Raw genomic sequence first — 18,805 nt, 5'->3', positions numbered from 1 at the left:
CAGATCTTAACTCAAAAGAAGCTATGCAAATTGAGCTATGTCAATTGCATAGCTTATTTCAAAATAGCTTATTTTGAGTTTTGGAGCTGCCTACACAGCACTTACTTTGAAATAGAGCACTCTTTTTCTGACTTCCCCTACTCCTCATATAATATGGGTAACAGAAGTCAGAGTAAGAAGTCCTCCATCTTGACTGTATTTCAACATTATGTTGAAATAACTGCCGGCTGTATAGATGCAGACTGTGTTATTTTGAAATAATGTTGCTGTGTAGACATAGCCTTCCAGCCCCCTTGCATCAATCTGTGAATTCAAGGGACCATACACCCAATGGATCTAGCCACCTGGGAATTCCCACAATTAAGAAGGTTTTTTGGGGGGAAAAAGTTCTCTATTTTCTCCTTTTCTGTTTTCATATTTTTCCCCTTCATCCTACAGCAACTGGTCAAAATAATTGAATTTAAACTAATTTTTTCAATTTTTAAACAGTTATAAGTTTAACTCCATAAAGGTCCATAAGAATCTCAAAACTAGCACAGATTAATGGCCCATTTTAGAGTAGTATCTTTTCTCGGAAAGTCATCATGCCAGATTCTTCAGAAGAAATAAACAGAAGCTCTTGAAAATACACCCTATAGCCAGGCTCACTGCTGTGGGGAGGAGCAAAGGGGCAATTGCCCCACAGGTTGGTGATTTAAAAGAGCCTGGAGGTCCCAGCCAGTGTGGCTGCTACGGCGGCCACAGCTAGAGCCTTACATTTCTGCTGAAGCATCATGCCTGCCCCCAATCCCACCTCTTTTGCCTGAGGCCACGCCCCTTCCAGGAGCATGGATGCAACCACCAACCCCCGCATCTTGCCCAGAGATCCATGAAATCTGTTAGCCCCTTTACTTACTGCACAAAACTATACCACAAAAGGAAATTTCTTCCTGTCTCCAGCTATTGATCAGTTCCCTCCAGCTCCCAGAAATGGTAGGATGGAACAGTATTGCTACAGATTCGATAAAGATAGGTATAGTTACTTAATTAGAGGTATTTGGGCACATTGGATAGCGCAGGTTTGGCCTTTTTCCATATTCTAATACCAACTGATAATTAGTTATTCCAGACTTAATTAATATAAGAAAAATATATTGCTAACAGACATATTTTGCCAAGTTAGGATGGAAACTATGTCACTGACTCAGGCTCCAGGGTTAAACACCCAAGTCCTAATGTGCCATATGTTTAGTCTGAGTTCTTCCTCTTACACTGTGAAGCTGGAGATGATCTTATTAGATTTACCTTTGCAGAGGTTAAATGCACAAAGGAAGCCAGTATGTGTAGATTTAACTAGATTTTTAAAGAGGATACAAACGCAGTGGCAAAATGAACAAAGGAAAATACCAAGCATCTTCCCTCTGGCAAATTGAGTTTGATTTGATCAGCAAAGAAGCACTCAAGACCTTGAAGGTGTAGGTTGTGTGTTTGCAAGAAGTCCCTAGTGAAGACATGTCACAAATTACTTTCATACAGGACTTTGTCAAAAAAAAGCCAACAGTGATCTATACTAACAAGTCCATGATATAGAATCTTCAGTTCAAAATGGTCTTTGGCTAACAAAAACCACCTGTAGCTACAAAACCTCTGAATTATATGTATCCGTATTTTCAAAGTTGGAAATTAAATAATAAGAACAAATCTTGCAGTCATTTCCTCCTGATTGAACAAGTAATATATTAATACCAATGATCAGTATTGGGATTGGTCCTGCCTTGGGCGGGGGGCTGGACTTAATGACCGCCTAAGGTCTCTTCCAGCTCTATGATTCAATGATTCTATGATCAGAAAACCTTCTCTGTACTGTTTTGAATAAATTGAAATATTGATGAAGTTTATGGCTATAACTCAGTCTTTCTCTTTGTGCCATCACTAAACTGGGGCTAATATGATTTGTTCACTCATAGGGTTGGTGTAAGGATAAATATATCACAAATTCTGACTTGCTTCAGTATTCTGATCATGGGATCTGTTTAAATACTTTAGAGCTGTGTCAAGACTGGCAAGTTTTTCCGCAAAATCATCTGCTTTTGCGGAAAAACTTGCCAGCTATCTACACTGGCCACTTGAATTTCCGCAAAAGCACTGACGATCTCATGTAAGATTGTCAGTGCTTTTCCAGAAATACTATGCTGCTCCCGTTCGGGCAAAAGTCTTTTTCCAAAAGACTTTTGCACAAAAGGGCCAGTGTAGACAGTACAGATTTCTCTTCTGCAAAAATGCCCCGATCGCGAAAATGGCGATCGAGGCTTTTTTGCGGAAAAGCGTGTCTAGATTGGCCACGGACGCTTTTCCACAAAAAGTGCTTTTGCAGAAAAGCATCCTGCCAATCTAGATGCGCTTTTCCAAAAATGCTTTTAAAGGAAAACTTTTCCGTTAAAAGCATTTCCGGAAAATCATGCCAGTGTAGACGTAGCCTAGATGAATAAGGCCTTAAACACACTGCCATTTTTCCAACCTTAAAAATCAGCGTGCCCCTCAGCTCCGATCACCCATCTTCAAACCTCAATCACTCAAAATTCCATTCCTATATTGTGCTTTGAGGCATACAGCAAAATTTTCACTCTGATGTTGAGTTCATTGGGTTTACTGTTAAAGGTAAAATTTTGTTATTCATGACACTCCTCTTTGTGCATTGACTCCAGTCAAGGTGGCGATTTGGTTCCATGCTGTCTATCCTCATGAACTAAATGTTATTGATGACGATTCCCATGAGCCTGACTGATTCTTCAAAGTCCTTCTCCATGCCTTAGTTGTTGGCCTCAGTTGTTGGTGTTCCACTCAAAAACAATGTTCCAGATCACATTCTAAAACCCTCTCAAATTTAAACTGTCAAGGGTATATTTGTACCCCCAAAATTAAAAAATGTCACAACTTCTGCAAAGCTACTCTCTGTGTTAGTATTAAACATTTGTGGAAACATTTTCCGAAGTTTCAGATTTCTGTTTTTCTCTATCTGTGCTGCCCCTCATTGGAGCTTATGTGTTGCACTTTCCAGATGCTTGTCACAGCCAGCCTGTCCGGTAAAATCAACATGCATGTTCCACATAGTACACAATGACTTATCTCCACTGTCATGAAATGTTTGCAGGGTCTGACTGTGCTTCTGTTAGTCACTTGACTCTTAATTTATTACTACCTCTTTAGCATTCTAAAGCTGCTAACACAGCCAAAGAGTTGTGCTCACTTCCTGCTTCCACAAAATGGGCTCACTGGTTTCATGGTTGAGAAGCAAGAAAAGTCAAAATTCACAGGTTCCTAGAAACTAGTGGCCACCGTGACAAACTCTTGTATCTACTCACGCTTCGCTGAAGTAAATGGGTTTATTCCTGGCAGTAAAGTTGGGTGCATAAGTGTTTTCATGATCAGGGCCAATGATTGTTACCTCTAGTAAAATCTCAGCATGCCATTAATTTGTGAATGCGTGAGAGAGAAAGAAAGGGGTTATGGAGAGGAGGTGTGAGGAAGGAAAGCCATAGAAACTGCACTGGCAGCTCTATTCCCTGACAGAGGAGGTGTTTGTGGTCATTTTTCTTCCAAAACCCAGAGAGATGGTTGTAAAATTGGGCCCCCAGAGCAGGGGCTGGCTGGTGTGCAGAGAATAATGGAAGAGACCACACATTGAATAGCATGGGGGGAAAGCAAATAGGGAACAGTTGGCTCATTTACTATGCACTGTCCCTGCTGTATGCTGAATTAGGCATGGCTCTGCAGATATAACAGTATGTAATCATCTTATTGAAGCTTTTACTGTACAGAGTGTTAAGGTTGTAGATAGCATGACCCAATAACCCATTTTTAAAGGGCCAGTCCCATATTTAAGCCCCCGTTTCTTAAAAAATGAGCAATGTGTCCTGTATTTCCTGTCTCTCCCTACATCAGTAGCGGCGGGTCCAGCTGCTGGCTGGATCCCTGCTAGCCAACCATCTGCCTACCATCCGGGAGTGCAAGGCTTGTGGCAGGGCAAAGATGCAATGCACAGGGCCGGCTGCTTCCCTGCTGGTTGATTAGTGGAGCACTTGCCCCATGCTGGGTCTTGGCTAGCAACGCTCTGCCCACGTCCCATTTCTGGCCTGCACTAGCTGCGTGCTGCAAGTGGATGTGTGTGCAAGCAGGCACTAGTAAGCAGCTGGTTATTGTTAGAGAAGAAACAGGCAAACCAGGAGCGGATGGGGTAAAAGGAACATCTTTATTGCCCACTCACGTTTACCTTGGACATTCAACACACTGTCCAAGTAGCAACAAATTGGCATTAGTCAGACATTTTTATCTATTTTAGGATGTCAATTCACACGTCTATCACAACATTACTAAATAAGGTTTCAGGAAAAGTAAACTCGCATAAAATGAATATTAGTAAACAAATAATTGATACAATCATACCCACCCCTAATTACTAGTTACAGAATTTCTAATTGGATCAACACTTTCTACACTGCAACTCTCTAAACCAGCAGGTTACAGAGATTACAAGAAATGTAACCCTGACAATATTTTATATAGCACCAATGAGGATAACCAAAAAACAAAGTCAAGCTGCATGCTTATCTATTTTCCAAAGCTGCCAGGACAAGGGGGAAAAACACGTTTAAAGGGCAATGGCAATGTCTATGCTGGATAGACCTCTGAACCACTATTGTAGAGCAATTTCAGACCTATTAATTTTTACATACTCCAACGTTTATGTTGCCTCTGCTGCCCACCCTTTGGCCATTTATGTCCTCTCTCCCTTGCTGTCCTCTCCTTACTTTGCCCCCCCCCCCACCTCCTTGCTGATCCTCCATATGCTCCCCAGTGGGTTATATCCCATTCCCAGGGCTGTGTGGAAAACCAGCCTCTGGTTGAAGCCCTCAGCTCACCCAAAGCCTGTCCAGCAGGTTCCTTCCTTCCTCACACTGCAGCTGGCTGGGCTGGCACCTCGGGAAAGCCAAAGATCCCACTCAGTCCTTGATGTGATAGCCAAGACAATGTAGTATCTTACCCTCTGTGCACAAGCACTGAAAAGAGCCTGAAGCACACACTCTCAGTGGGCAACCAGACCTAGATTAGGAACGCCAATGCATTATAGCTGCCAGCAATAACAACACAGAGAAAATGTGGTGATGTGGGAGGCCTTGTGAGCAACTGGCTATTTTTTCCCTCACTCCAGAACTGGATTAAATACATCACTGGATAGAAACCTAAATTAGTACCAGGGTCAAATTAAGTTTGAATCTGCCCATTAACGTAAATGTTGTGAGTGAATAGGCCCCAGACATCTCTCAAATGGCCAGATTTCACCCCTCCTTTCCTTTTCTCTCTTGGAGCAGTGCCTTATTTAGTCAGCGGCCCCGCGATTTCATGGAATCTAGACACGGAGTAACGTACTACTCAGGGTGAGCTGTGGCATGCTGAACATTTTAAAAGCGAATCCATTTCATAAATGCTGTTGGGTGAGCTTCAAAGAGCTCCTTACTCGTTCAAGGAGCTCACCGGTAAAAGGACATGGCAAACCAGAGACGTCACTAATTGTCTCCAAGTCTGACCCTGTTAAATCTTTTCAGATAGAATGAAATATTTCAACTTAACGAGCTCTTCTGAATATGGGTACTCCTGAACTAGTGCTGTGCTTTAGACTCTATCAACTAAATATGTGGCTGCAAAAAGAAAGGTGAGGCATTATTTTTCCCCCTTTTTCTCTCTGCCTTGTTGAGCAGCCTGCACATTGCAGTGGATAAATAACAGCCCATTTCATCCTGCCAGCGTTCAGACTGCTTTATCAGCAGCACATGGGGCCAAAGCCTGGTGATACTGAAATCGGTGACTTCAGTGGAACCAAGACCCAAAGATCACACTCCTGAAGTGCAGCCACCGGTGGGGTGGGGAGAGGACACAGTAGCTAGAGTCCTTATTCAGGTGAATTTCACTTGAAGTCGACAAGCTATTTACATGACTAAGATTTGCCCAGTTGACCTTGTATTAGTTTCATAGACCAGGACCTACAGAAGTCTTCCAGCATATATATTGGTTAGCAGTGAGAAGAGATGTGATCCCTGACTGACCTAGCTGTACTGGCAGAAGTCCCTAGTGTAAAAGCACTTTGCAAATCTGTCCTGTTACTGGTATGGCTTGTTTTTCTCAATAGGCAACCTGAATTGTTTTGCTAGTATAGTATAAATGTTTTCCTATACCACTAAAACACTTCTACAGCAACCATGGCCAATGTTTTGCCATTTCTGTTTCACGTGACAATTTTTTTCTTTGGATGCAAATATTTTGCTGTTTGGTCTGATTAGGGACAAAGACAGCAAAAATTCTGTCCTTATTTGCTATTTATTAAAATAAAAACAAAATATACATTTAACAATTTCAGATATCTTTGGATTACAAGATTGAAATTCCTCTTAAAACAGCAGGACTGCCAAACTCTAAGCTAGTTACTGACCATGAACAATGCTTTAGCTATTGTGTTATGTAGTTAGCTATGTTGTTTCTAGCATTGTTGCAGCCACATCCGTCCCAGGATATCAGGTAACAACATATGAGGTAACATCTTTTACTTGACCAACTTCTTTTGGTGAAAAAGATATGCTTTCAGGTCTACCTAGAGTAAAGAGCTCTGTGTAAGCTCGAAAGCTTGTCTCTTTCACCACTGAAGTTGGTCTAATAAAAGATAATGCCTCACTCAGCAATTCTCTGTAATTAGCTATGGTGATTTGCCAATGAACCCTTTCCATCATATTTTTCCATATTACTCTATGAATAATGATACTATAAAGATGAATTTGGAATTGTGCCTGGCAAAGGATAACAAGAAAGGTTTCTACAGGCATGTTAACAAGAAGAAGGTGATCAGAGAGGGTGTGGGGCCCCTACTGGATGAAGGAGGTAACCTAGTGACAGATGATGTGGGGAAAGCTGAAGTACTCAATGCTTTCTTTGCCTCTGTATTCACGGACAAAGTCGGCTCCCAGACTAATGCGCTAAGTGATGCAAGATGGGATGAAGTTCGACAGCCCTTGGTGGGTAAAGAACAGGTTAGGAACTATTTAGAAAAGCTAAACGTACACAAATCCATGGGTCCAGACTTAATGCATCCGAGGGTACTGAGGGTGTTGGCAAATGTCATTGAGGAGCCTTTGGCCATTATCTTTGAAAAGTCGGGAGAGATCGGGAAAGATCCCGGATGACTGGAAAAAGGCAAATGTAGTACCCATCTTCAAAAGAGGAAAGAAGGATGATCCAGGGAACTATAGGCTGGTCAGTCTTACCTCGATTCCTGGAAAAATCATGGAAGGGATCCATTTTGAGGCATTTGGAAGAGAGGAAAGTGATTAGGAATAGTCCGCATGGATTCACAAAGGGCAAGTCGTGCCTGACCAATCTGATTAGCTTCTATGATGAGGTAACTGACGCTGTGGACATGGGAAAGTCAGTGGATGTGATATACCTTCGCTTTAGCAAGGCTTTTGATACGGTCTCCCACAATATTCTTGCCAGCAAGTTAAGGGAATATGGATTGGATAAATGGATGGTAAGATGGATAGAAAGCTGGCTAGAATGCTGGTCCCAGCGGGTAGTGATCAACAGCTCGATGTCGGGATGGTGGTCGGTTTCTAGCAGAGTGCCCCAAGGTTCGGTTCTAGGACCGGTTTTGTTCAATATCTTTATTAATGACCTGGATGAGGGGATGGATTGCACCCTCAGCAAGTTGAAGATGACACTAAGTTAGGGGGAGAGGTAGATACGGTTGAGGGCAGAGATAGGGTCCAGAGTGACTTAGACAAATTAGAGGATCGGGCCACAAGAAATCTGATGAGGTTCAACAAGGACAAGTGCAGAGTCCTGCACTTGGGACTGAAGAATCCAAAGCATTGTTACAGGCTGGGGACCAACCAGCTAAGTAGTAGTTCTGCAGAAAAGGACCTGAGGATTACAGTGGATGAGAAGCTGGATATGAGTCAACAGTGTGCCCTTGTAGCCAAGGCTAATGGCATATTAGGCTGCATTAAGAGGAGCATTGCCAGCAGATCCAGAGATGTCATTATTCCCCTTTATTCGGCTCTGGTGAGGCCACATCTGGAGTATTGTGTCCAGTTCTGGGCCCCCCCACTACAAAAATGGACTAATTGGAGAGTGCCCAGCGGAGGGCAACCAAAATGATTAGGGGGCTGGAGCATATGACCTATGAGGAGAGGCTGAGGAAGTTGGGTCTGTTTAGTCTGCAGAAGCGAAGAGTGAGGGGGGATTTGATAGCAGCTTTCAACTTCCTGAAGGGAGGTTCCAAAGAGGATTAAGAAAGGCTGTTCTCAGTGGTGACAGATGGCAGAACAAGGAGCAATGGTCTCAAGTTGTGGTGGGAGAGGTCCAGGTTGGATATTAGGAAAAACTATTTCACTAGGAGAGTGGTGAAGCACTGGAATGGGTTACCTAGGGAAGTAGTGGAGTCTCCATCCCTAGAGGTGTTTAAGTCTCAGCTTGACAAAGCCCTTGCTGGGTTGATTTAGTTGGCATTGGTCCTGCATAGAGCAGGGGGCTGGATTTCATGACCTTCTGAGGTCTTTTCCAGCTCTATGATTCTTTGAAATTGACTCCCACACAGAGTAAGACAATGAACCACTTGAGCAATATAAGGCCCATTCAGGGGCTTATAAGGCTTAAGGGATGCATAGTTCTTGTTCTTCTGAAACAGTGTGACTTTTGCCCTAAATAAAAATAATAGCCTTACTAACAGGAAGTGAGACATTAATCATATTCCTTTTGTTCAGTTTGTGTGGCCATGACTTTCCACTTGAGAACATTTAAGTTGAATTTATAAACAGTGTCCACACTAACAAGATCATTATTTCAAAATAATGGGCCACTTATTTCAAAATCTGTACTACAGCTTTTCTCGGGGAATAACACTAATTTCAAAATAGTTATTTTGAAATAGCATTACAGTGGATGCTTGGTGCCACTATTTTGCAATAACTACTCCCCTGGGGGTAATTTGAACTAATTAATCCCCACAGCATCATGATGGGGCTTTAAGTTGAGGTAGTGCATTCTCATTAATTTAGCCTGTCTCATTAAATTTGAGTCAAAACTCCCAATTTTACAAAATTGAAATAACATGTCCCCGCTTTGGGGAAGCCTAAAAATTAGTTATTTCAAAATAGTTTCTTAGGGTATGTCTAGACTACATGGCTCCGTCGACGGAGTCATGTAGATGAATTTACTAGAAATAGGAAAATGAAGTGATGATTTAAATAATTGCTGCTTCATTTACACCAAAATGGCCACCACGCTGTGCTGATCAGCTGTTTGGTGGCACAGCAGGGCAGTCTGGACGCACCGCGGTCGACAAGCGAAGCCTTTGTTGACCTCTCCGGTAATCTTCATTTCACAAGGCATAACGGAGCAGTCAACAAAGGTTTCCCTTGTCTACCGCAGCACGTCCAGACTGTCCTGCTGTGCCACCCAAACAGCTGATTGGCACAGCGTGGTGGACATTTTGATGTAAATGAAGCGGCGATTATTTAAATTGTCGCTTCATTTTTCTATGTCTAGTAAACTCATCTACATGGCTCCATCAATGGAGCCATGTAGTCTAGACATAATCCTAGTGTAGACATGCCCTTAAAGAGCTTTTAAGGAGTTTCCTTTCTTCCCAGCTATCCTAAGATATTTAAAATGTGTTGTCATTAACTGGGAGAAATATGCATCTTTGCAGAAATGATTGAAATGATTAGTTTACATAGAAATCTCTTCAATATGTATCACATAAGACATCATAGATAACAGAACTCAGAGAATCTTTAAAAGCTGGTTGATTTTTTTTTAAGTTGGTTGAGTTTTGGAAAATTTGAGAGTAATTTTCATCCTGCCATCATTTATGATATTTCCATTTTCCTGAATTTTCTTGTACAAAATTTATTTTCAAGCTGAATTTTTCAAAAATGTTAATAGATCCCTTATGACTAAGGCCTTGTCTGTGTGGGGAAGTTAGTATGGACTATATAACCTAAAGTGTGAAGTTAAAATGCACCCCTCAATCCTCCAAAATATTTATTTTGAAAAGCAACAAATAGGCAAATCTTTTTTTGTGTGTGTGTGTGTGTGTGTGTGCAATTTTCCATTGATTTTTGGAGAGGAACTTTCTTTAAATAAAATAATTACTGGAAATTGGCCAAACTTTGATATTTTTCCTTTTAAAACTTGACCATGTCTAGCCATCAGATTTTTGAACTTTTCATTCATAATAGATTTTATAACTTTAGGTAGTGCTTTGAAGTATAGTAAATGCAATTTTTATAAGCTCACCCTGGCTTTCAGCCCATAAGCAGATATATGCCCATGAGGAGCTGAGTGCTTTCAAAAATCATTAAAGATATGAAACCCACAAACCTTAGTAGATAAGTTATCCAATTAAGTCTTCTTTTCCATTCACAATTACCATATATGTTGAATCTTCTGAAAACTACTAGTCTTGGACGTGGTTCCATTTAACAGAATGAGTAGCAAGAACAAAATGATGGAGCACAAAAACCAGCCAAAGGCACTTACAAGGCATAAGAATAATGGAGCAGAATACGACACACCACCAAAATTGAGACATGTCTGAGTCTATTAAAAATATGATGGCTGCCTATGTGTAGACAGATTACTTTCTTGGCACAAACTAATTGAAACCATTAACTAGCAGTTCGTAGCCATAATAAATGTCACCTGGGAAAGTTTTTCTGGTTCTTACATCACCCAAAATGTTTTTTGTTTTAAAGCATTGATTTAAATGGGGGAGCGGCACAAAGTGTCAATATATGAAGAAGAAGGTCAACTTCAAACAAAAAATTAAAAATCTCACTAGTGAGGCAAATTTCAACTTCCAATGTGTGATTTGTTTTTCCAGATCTGGTTTAGATCGGTCAGTCACTGAATACGTTTGTGTCAAAACAGTAGGAAAGTTAGTGATTGAAACTAAACTAGACAAACACAAGTATCAAAGAAAAAACAGTCAAAGATGAAGACATATTAAGGGACCATGTAGTGTGTTTAACCTTATACACCAAGCAATGAACCATATATCATCCCTGATTCTTCTAGTTTCTTTTTCTTAATGCCAACAAGAATTTGCCTACATGGGAACTGAGTGGAAAACCAAGGAAAGATTTGGTTCAATAGCATTAGCTAATCACAGAAGCCTATATCTGAGTAATATTTTCAACACTAAGATAAAATATAATAAGGGACCACTTACATTTTTATAAGTTGTATCAGAATATATTGGAAGAACATGTGAGCTTGATTTTCTTGTCACACAGATGTAATTCCATTGACTTCCATGCAATTGACTCCAGATTCTCCTCTGTATAATGGATTTTTACACAGCTGACTATACCTGAAGCGGTGTCTTGGAATACGTTTTTATAACTACTTTTATTAGTTAAGAGCTATATTCCTTTGAAGTCAATGGAACTTTGATCATCTAGCTGAGGACTAGAAAAAAATCAAGGATTTTGGATCCTCAGCCTTTGTGAAAGTTTAACGGTCCGCACAGAAAAACTATTTGCCTATGGTATGTATACACATTCAAACATGTACTTAAACTGGTTCCTTTGCTGGAAAACTTTCTATCAGGATAAGAGTGGAACTTTTTATTCCTTTTTTTCCTAATCCCACCATTTTGTTTTAACTGACTTCAGAGCTAATACAGTATTTGGGAACCTATTGAATCTTAAAGCTTATATCATTTTTCAACATTCTAACTACTATCAAAACTGCTCTGGCTGTTCTGAGAGCCTATTTGAAACTTATGCCCCTCAGGTATACTCCCAGGGCTATGTCTACACTCGCGGCTTCTTGTGCGAGTAATATGCAAATGAGGCTAAGCGTGGAATATCTCCGAGCCTCATTTGCATACCTAATGAGCCATTTTTTTCAGAAGAGGCTCTTGTGCAAAAAGGAGCGTCTACACTGCCCCTTCTTGCACAAGAAAAACCCTCTTGCGCAATGCCGTTACACCTATTACTTTTCAGGAAGAACGGCATTACGCAAGAGGGTTTTTCTTGCGCAAGAAGGGGCAGTGTAGATGCTCCTTCTTGCGCAGGAGCCTCTTCTGAAAAAAATGGTGGCTCATTAGGTATGCAAATGAGGCTTGGCGATATTCCATGCTTAGCCTCATTTATATATTATTTGCGCAAGAAGCTGCGAGTGTAGACCTAGCCCGGGTGTGTTCTGAAGTGGGATGCAAAAGAAGATTTTCTTTATTTTGTTTTGTTTTTTATGGTTTTTTTTCCTGAGGTGGGAGAATGGTATTTATTTCTGATTGGACCAATGAATTTGTTTAAGTCTGCACTTGGGGATCTGTTGAAAACTGTCAGATATTAATATGGAGGGAACTTTTACCATGCTTACCCCGGACTTTGGTTTGTACTCCTTTCATTGAGTCTTTTGAAGAGGCTGGGTTCAGTTTCAATTTAACAGCAAGCATGTTGTGGATCATTGTACAGCCCAGCAACACAATGGACTCTCAAGTCCACATTTTGAAAATTAAGTAGACCCAGCTTTGGGCCTTTAAATTATAAGGATATAGCTGAATATACTTAATTGAATATTTTAAAGGAAGGGAATCCTGTACTGTCTGGTTCTTGTTGCTATCCTTCTTGGGTTAGCTCATTCTTTGGGACTGTACATTTTAGAAGAATCCACTGCTCTTACCTCAGGTCTTGGTTATTGACTAAATAACAAACAACTTTCTAAATAAATCCCCTTCTATCCTTCCTTGCTATTCTCTAGAGTGTCTAGCTAATGTATTGGTCTCCAGTGCCCTTTGGAATCATTACCCATGTTATCATCTACTCTGTATGAGAAGTAGTGTGCTAGCTCAATGTATATCACTTATGAAATGTATTCAACCTCAGATTTTTATTTGCACAACATATTAAATACCCATCCCTGGGGTGGTAGGAATCCAATAAGGCTTAACAACTTGGACAATATTGAATTTATTTTCTTGGGATGAAAGTGGCTTCATTCCTAGTTTGGCGCTTCACTCTGCTACTCCATGATGAGGCCAGTCCCCCAAAAGGATTCCTATTGCAAGAATATTTAAAAGAAAACAACAACTCTTGAATTTAAGTGTAATAACATTTTAATTCATCTTCTAAAGCTTACAATCCTGATGGTGCAGCCTTTAGCCCCACAAGGGGAGTTGATGGGGAGTTTTGTGCAAGGATTGTAGCAGTAAACCCTGCAAAGTTATTTAAAGCTAAAGGAAATAAATCCTATTCAGCTAACAAGAATGATGAAAAAAATACTGACCCAACAACAAACAACTTATTTAGTGCCAAATCCTGCTCACCTTATCTCACTGAGTTGCGCCACTGAAGTCCAATGGTTCTACTTTAATGAAGAAGATAAATAGGATTTATACTGTAATAAAAAATTAAATATATTGCGTTTGGTCCCACTGAAATTGATGGCAGTGAAAGCAGGCCATTTGTCAGTACGGGTAAGAATGGGCCACGCATGGAATCTTTGATGCGAGCACCTTAGCTTAGTCATGATATGGTGTCACTCATTTCCAGAAGGACTGAGTCTCAGAGATGGTACTCTCTGGATTGATAAAATACACCAGGGAATACATCAGTGGGTTCTGTATCATGACTGGAGTCATCCTTAAGCAAACAGTTTCAAAAGTGGTTCAAGATTTTGATTGTCTCATTTTTTGGGTGCCCAACTTCAGATTTCTTAAAGGGACCTCATATATACAGGAGAATATCCCGTACACAGTCTCAAATGGGGCAACAAACTTAGGGGGTAGCCAAAAACACTAGCCACTTTTGTAAATGTTGGCCTTAAGGCTCTATTGCTGTACACACTTACATCTGAGCATAATGCTTACTACTGTGAAAAGTTCTATAGACATGAATAGGCTACTCAGAGTAGTAAGAACTAGGCTTACTAAACATCAGTCTCTTTGATTAAATGTTCTATACAATGAAACTCTCCACTCACCTTTTATAATATTTAACACTTTCAGAGCACACTATCAAAGTACTGTACACAAATTAGCTAATACTTTCTAATTAACTAATGTATCTCTTCATGAAAGAACAAACAAAAAAAAATCTAAAATTAATGACACATGGTATCCCTGGCTTTGTACATGCATTCAATTTCATTTTTTTTTTTTTTTTTTTTTTTACAATAAACTTGAGTCAGCTGCGATTCCTTTCTACAATCTGGTAAATGCATCACCGTAGTTGTATTGTTTACCAAAAAATATATATGTATAATGGCACATTGTATGGACACAATTATTGATCACGGATTGAATGCACACATACATCGGGGTAGCAGACAGGGCTAATTTTCAGCATTCAGAGACAAAATTCTTGGTTCCTTAATGAATTGCACAACATTTACATGAGTTTCCCACAGACTTTGTTCTCAAGACATGTAGAATGCATGAGAAACAAGTAATGTCTGTCATTTTAGTATCCATCAAAGCCTCCATCCATGTGAGGAAGTGGCTAATTTGTCATTTCACACTCAAAGAGGCGTGAAAGGCAAAATGGGGGAAGTATGGTAGAGGGGGGAAGAGGGGCTGTGAAGCATGAGAAAAGACAGTAGGCCTGATTTTGATCTTGCTTACACAAGCATAAACTGAGAAAAAGTCTAATGTAGCCAATGGAGTTACACTGGTGTAAATCAGATCTGAAGGAAACACAGTGTCTCTTGCTCATATAAGAAGATTTGTCTTATTAAAAAAAAGAAAGTAAAACAAGGAACACTTTTCAAATGATGTTATTGTAAGTTGCAAAGCTGCTCATCTCTAACTTCTACTTCTGTTTATTTACAAGTGGGCTTTTTTGTTTTTGTTGTATTCTAATAAAATAGTATTAATTTCAACAACACAAATATTTTGTTTGAAATACACAAGACCTTTAAAAAAAACAAAGAATACACAAGACTGAAGAATTTCTGCTCTTTACCCATTTTTATCTTTGGTGTAAGAGCATTGTCAGTTTCTGCCTGTCACTAAATATGTTTTCCTCATTGTCTTTTGTCATCAAGTTCAGGAGGGTTTTTGTGCGCATGTGTTCTCTTTTTTTTTTCCACAACAAATTAACTGTTCTCCAGAAAAAGAAGCCAGATGCATGTTAGAGTTGTAGATGTGAGTGGAGACAGTCAGGGTAAAATCTTCAGAGAGACAATAGAGATGAAAGCAGAAATCCCATTATTAGTTAATAGGGGTTGTGCACATACCTCCCTCGTGCTGCTTAGCAAATTTACTCTCAAGTATCTTGCTGGCAGTTTCAATTTGAGTCAACATTTCATTTCAGCATATGGACTGCAAACTGGTGGCTGCTTATGCCGCACAAAGCTCTACATTTCCTCCTCTTAAAACATGATTACATTTTTTATGGAGAAAACAAGCTTTACTGCTAAGCTGATATTTGACTTTTTGCTTTACTTCTCCGTGTTAGGAAATGCCACCCATGACCCTAAATAGATGCTCAATGGGTAATTTGGTATAGTTTTGTAGATCTATCATCAAATGACTTCTATTTATATGGCACCTCTCATCCTTTCAAGTCCCAAAGCAGTTTTACAAATACATCCACCTACCCCTGAATTGCAGCCAGAATTGGGGTGGAATGGAGCAGTCTATTAATAATGCACTGTAACAGACTTTAAATCTCATATAAAAATTATGCCAAGGAAGCCATAGAACATCATCCTGACATATTTCTTGAATTAGCTTTTCACTAAGCATTAACTACAAAGTCTGAATTTCTGGAAATAAAACAGACTTGGAATTATAGCCTTGAGTGAGATACTCAAATAAGGAATTTTTCATTTGCTATAATATTCCAGTATTATAGTGCAGTCCTGTACAGAGCAATAATGGCTGTGCGTTATCTAATCTCAAAGTGAGAAGCAATATTAATTAATAGGAAGAATGCACAAAACAGAACACAGTATTTTTGCATGTTAAATGTCCTTTCTTTAAATACAATATAAAAGCTATGCAGCATGTGGAATGCTGGTAAGTTCATGGTGCCTTCGATTTCGCTTTTTCTTCATTTCCTGCATGTGCTTCCATTTTGCCCCACCTTTATTCCTCTGCCGCCGCTTCTCCCGATGCCACATCTGTTCACAGTACTCATCCAGGCTGAAGCTGGGGCTGCTGACAAGTTGGATGTAATCCTTGTACCTCAGACGCGACTCAGTAAGCAAATCTCTCACCCGTCCCTCTTCATCCTCCGTTTTTTGAGTGCTTTCCATTTGCCCGTTTTCTATGACGTTCAAATTTAACTTCACAATGGTGTGTATGAACGTGTGCTCTTGCGCTTTGCAGTAATAAGCTCCTGTGTCTCTTTTCTGCAGGCTGCGGATCAGCAGTCCGTATTCCGTTTTGATGATCCTCTCGTCAGCCTTCAGCTGTGAGGTTGGACAAAGCAGAAAACAATGCATTAAAAGGACCAGAAAAATAAAATTGTTGTGTATGTGTTAAGGGGGGAGCAGTGGAGTCAGAGGGGATGGTTGGCAGCTTTTTACGTCTAGGTCACGGGCACAGAAGTACCTTTGATAAAGAGCTGTGTATGCAACTGTTTGAATTTCAAAGTTCAACTAGTCAATAGATAATTAGAGTCTCATCAGCATGCATTATTAAAAGATACGGCCAGGCCCTCCAGAGATCAAGTCTTGGAATAATGAAATTAAGCAGACCAAAACAATATTAAGATAGACTACTTTCTGAAAGCAAGAGTTGAACAGATTGCAACTCCCCCTCATAGACTGCAAGCTGTTTGGGACAGAGGCTATTCTTTTTGTACAACATGTAGCACAGTGAGGTCCTGGTCCTTGACTGGAGTGCTCAGTCACTACCTGAATAAAAATAATAAATGAACAGTAATATCAATTGGGCCAATGAGTCTTATTTTGATCTGACATTGAGTTTACAACAGTGCAAACTCTATTAGCTTGAGTGTAGTTACTCTTTATTTACACCACTCTAAATGAGATCAGAACAATTCCAGTCAGATTCAGGGAGTTAAACCTAGTACAGTTCTCTTATGAATCATCATTACTATTCACAAGGACCCTGTTCAATTCACTATCATGCTAAGTGCCTCACTAGGGGAAAAAAAAGGAAGAAAGAATTATGGAAAATGTCCCAGAATATAAATCTGCCCTTCCAGTATATTTCAGAGGATGAAGATCAGAGAAGTATGAAGCTGTCTAAATTAACTATTCACATTGGGTAGACTACACACTTGTTTTTATGTGAAAAATCTGTATGCAGTCTCACATCCCCTAATTACTGTGCATTACATATATATCCTGCTCCTGCATACAAGCTGGACCACTCATCATCCAGATACGAGCAGCTGCCTGTGTGCCACTGATGACCAACTTACATCAGAGAGTGCATGTCAGTACTGGAGGGGTAGAGTAGTCTGCTAAATCGAATCCAGCCCCAAGATTTGGGGCTTACTAGTAGGTTCTGTTTAGTTCCGACACTGATACATAACACGACCTGGGTCAAGTCAGTTCTGGGCTGCAGTTTCTTCATTCATAAATTGGTGACAAAAATACTTAACTGCATCACAAAGGTGAATTTGGGCTTATTTAATAAAGTGTCTGGAAAGCGCTTTGTGATCTTGTGACACCAGACACTACACAACCAAAAGTTTGTCTGAGTTGAACTAGATTGTCATGCTCAAAATACAAGTAAATTTACAGCAGCTAACAATCATGCAATAACAGGAAAATGGACTAGGCAGGTAATTTAACAAGCCTTTTCCTTCACCTAATTCTATGATGTAGGACAGTATGGTTACATCTAGACTGCACTCAAAAAACAAAATAGGATATGCAATTTGTGCTAAGCAAATTGCGTATCTTATTTTGATTTTATTTCAAAAATTGGTGCTTCTACATGGCGCCAAAATTAGAAATAAATCACTATTTCAAGACATCCCTTATTCCTCATGGAACGAGGTTTACAGGTATGCTGAAATAGCACACCGGTTTTTAAAATTATTTTGAAATAGCGGATACATTCCTTGGACGCAGGGTAGCTATTTCAGGATATCTCTGGTATCCCGAAATAGTCTTACCATCTAGATGTACCCATGCCCCAACCTTTTTAGGATAGCATCCTCTTATTTGTAAACCCCTTCCCTTACTGTAAAGTAACAATAAAAATGCATCAATACCAAAGGGTATGTCTACACTGCAGTTTTTCTGGAAAGCTATACTTAATGTCCACACTGCTATTGTGTTTTTTCGACAAAGTTGAAAGAATGGAGGGGTTTTTCCGATAGTGGTAAGCCACTTTCTATGAGGAAGAAGCCTTTTTCTGAAAAAGCTTTTTTTGGAAAAAGATGTGTGCAAATGCGGAAGAGAGTGTTTTTTTCGAAAGAAGAGGCACAGGTGCCCTGGTGGCCACTCTGTCCACAGTAATCACAACTGAAATGCGAGATATAGCACGTTGACGCTATCTTTCAAAAAAGCACATTGCTTTTTTGTTGAGCTTTTGCTGTACTGACGCTCTCTTTGGAAAAAAGTTTTACCGGAAGATCTCTTCTGGCAAAGCTTCTTCTGAAAGAAGCTTGCAGTCTAGACATAGCCAAAGATACAGCTATATAATTTGTGTGTGTGTGTGTATTTTCCCTGTGGAGAGTCAACACTTGACCCTGAAGACTAAGATCTTCTATGTGTCGCTGGCAGTAGAGTTTGGAGAAGACTGCGGGCTGCAATGCCCTCCAAAGAGCTGTTTGTCAGGTGAGGT

The 18,805-nt window shown here is 40.0% G+C and overlaps 1 protein-coding gene across 4 annotated transcripts in view; it reads right to left on the bottom strand.

Moving 5' to 3' along the window:
- Nucleotides 1-13,132: 13,132 nt before the first annotated feature.
- The window catches only part of SEMA3D (semaphorin 3D), a 215,505-nt gene continuing 209,832 nt past the window's right edge, over nt 13,133-18,805 (bottom strand). For all 4 annotated transcript variants that reach the window (XM_014570492.3, XM_006117129.4, XM_075926244.1 and 1 more), the window contains one exon: nt 13,133-16,449. In XM_014570492.3, the coding sequence (XP_014425978.1) occupies nt 16,033-16,449 (417 nt within the window). In that variant the 3' untranslated portion in view covers nt 13,133-16,032. The remainder of the gene's footprint in view (nt 16,450-18,805) is intronic.

The sequence above is a fragment of the Pelodiscus sinensis genome, chromosome 1, assembly GCF_049634645.1.
Source record: "Pelodiscus sinensis isolate JC-2024 chromosome 1, ASM4963464v1, whole genome shotgun sequence".
In the NCBI taxonomy this organism is placed as follows: domain Eukaryota; kingdom Metazoa; phylum Chordata; order Testudines; family Trionychidae; genus Pelodiscus; species Pelodiscus sinensis.
The sequence above is the reverse complement of the archived record's forward strand: the minus strand, read 5'-3'. Positions and strand labels throughout refer to the sequence as shown.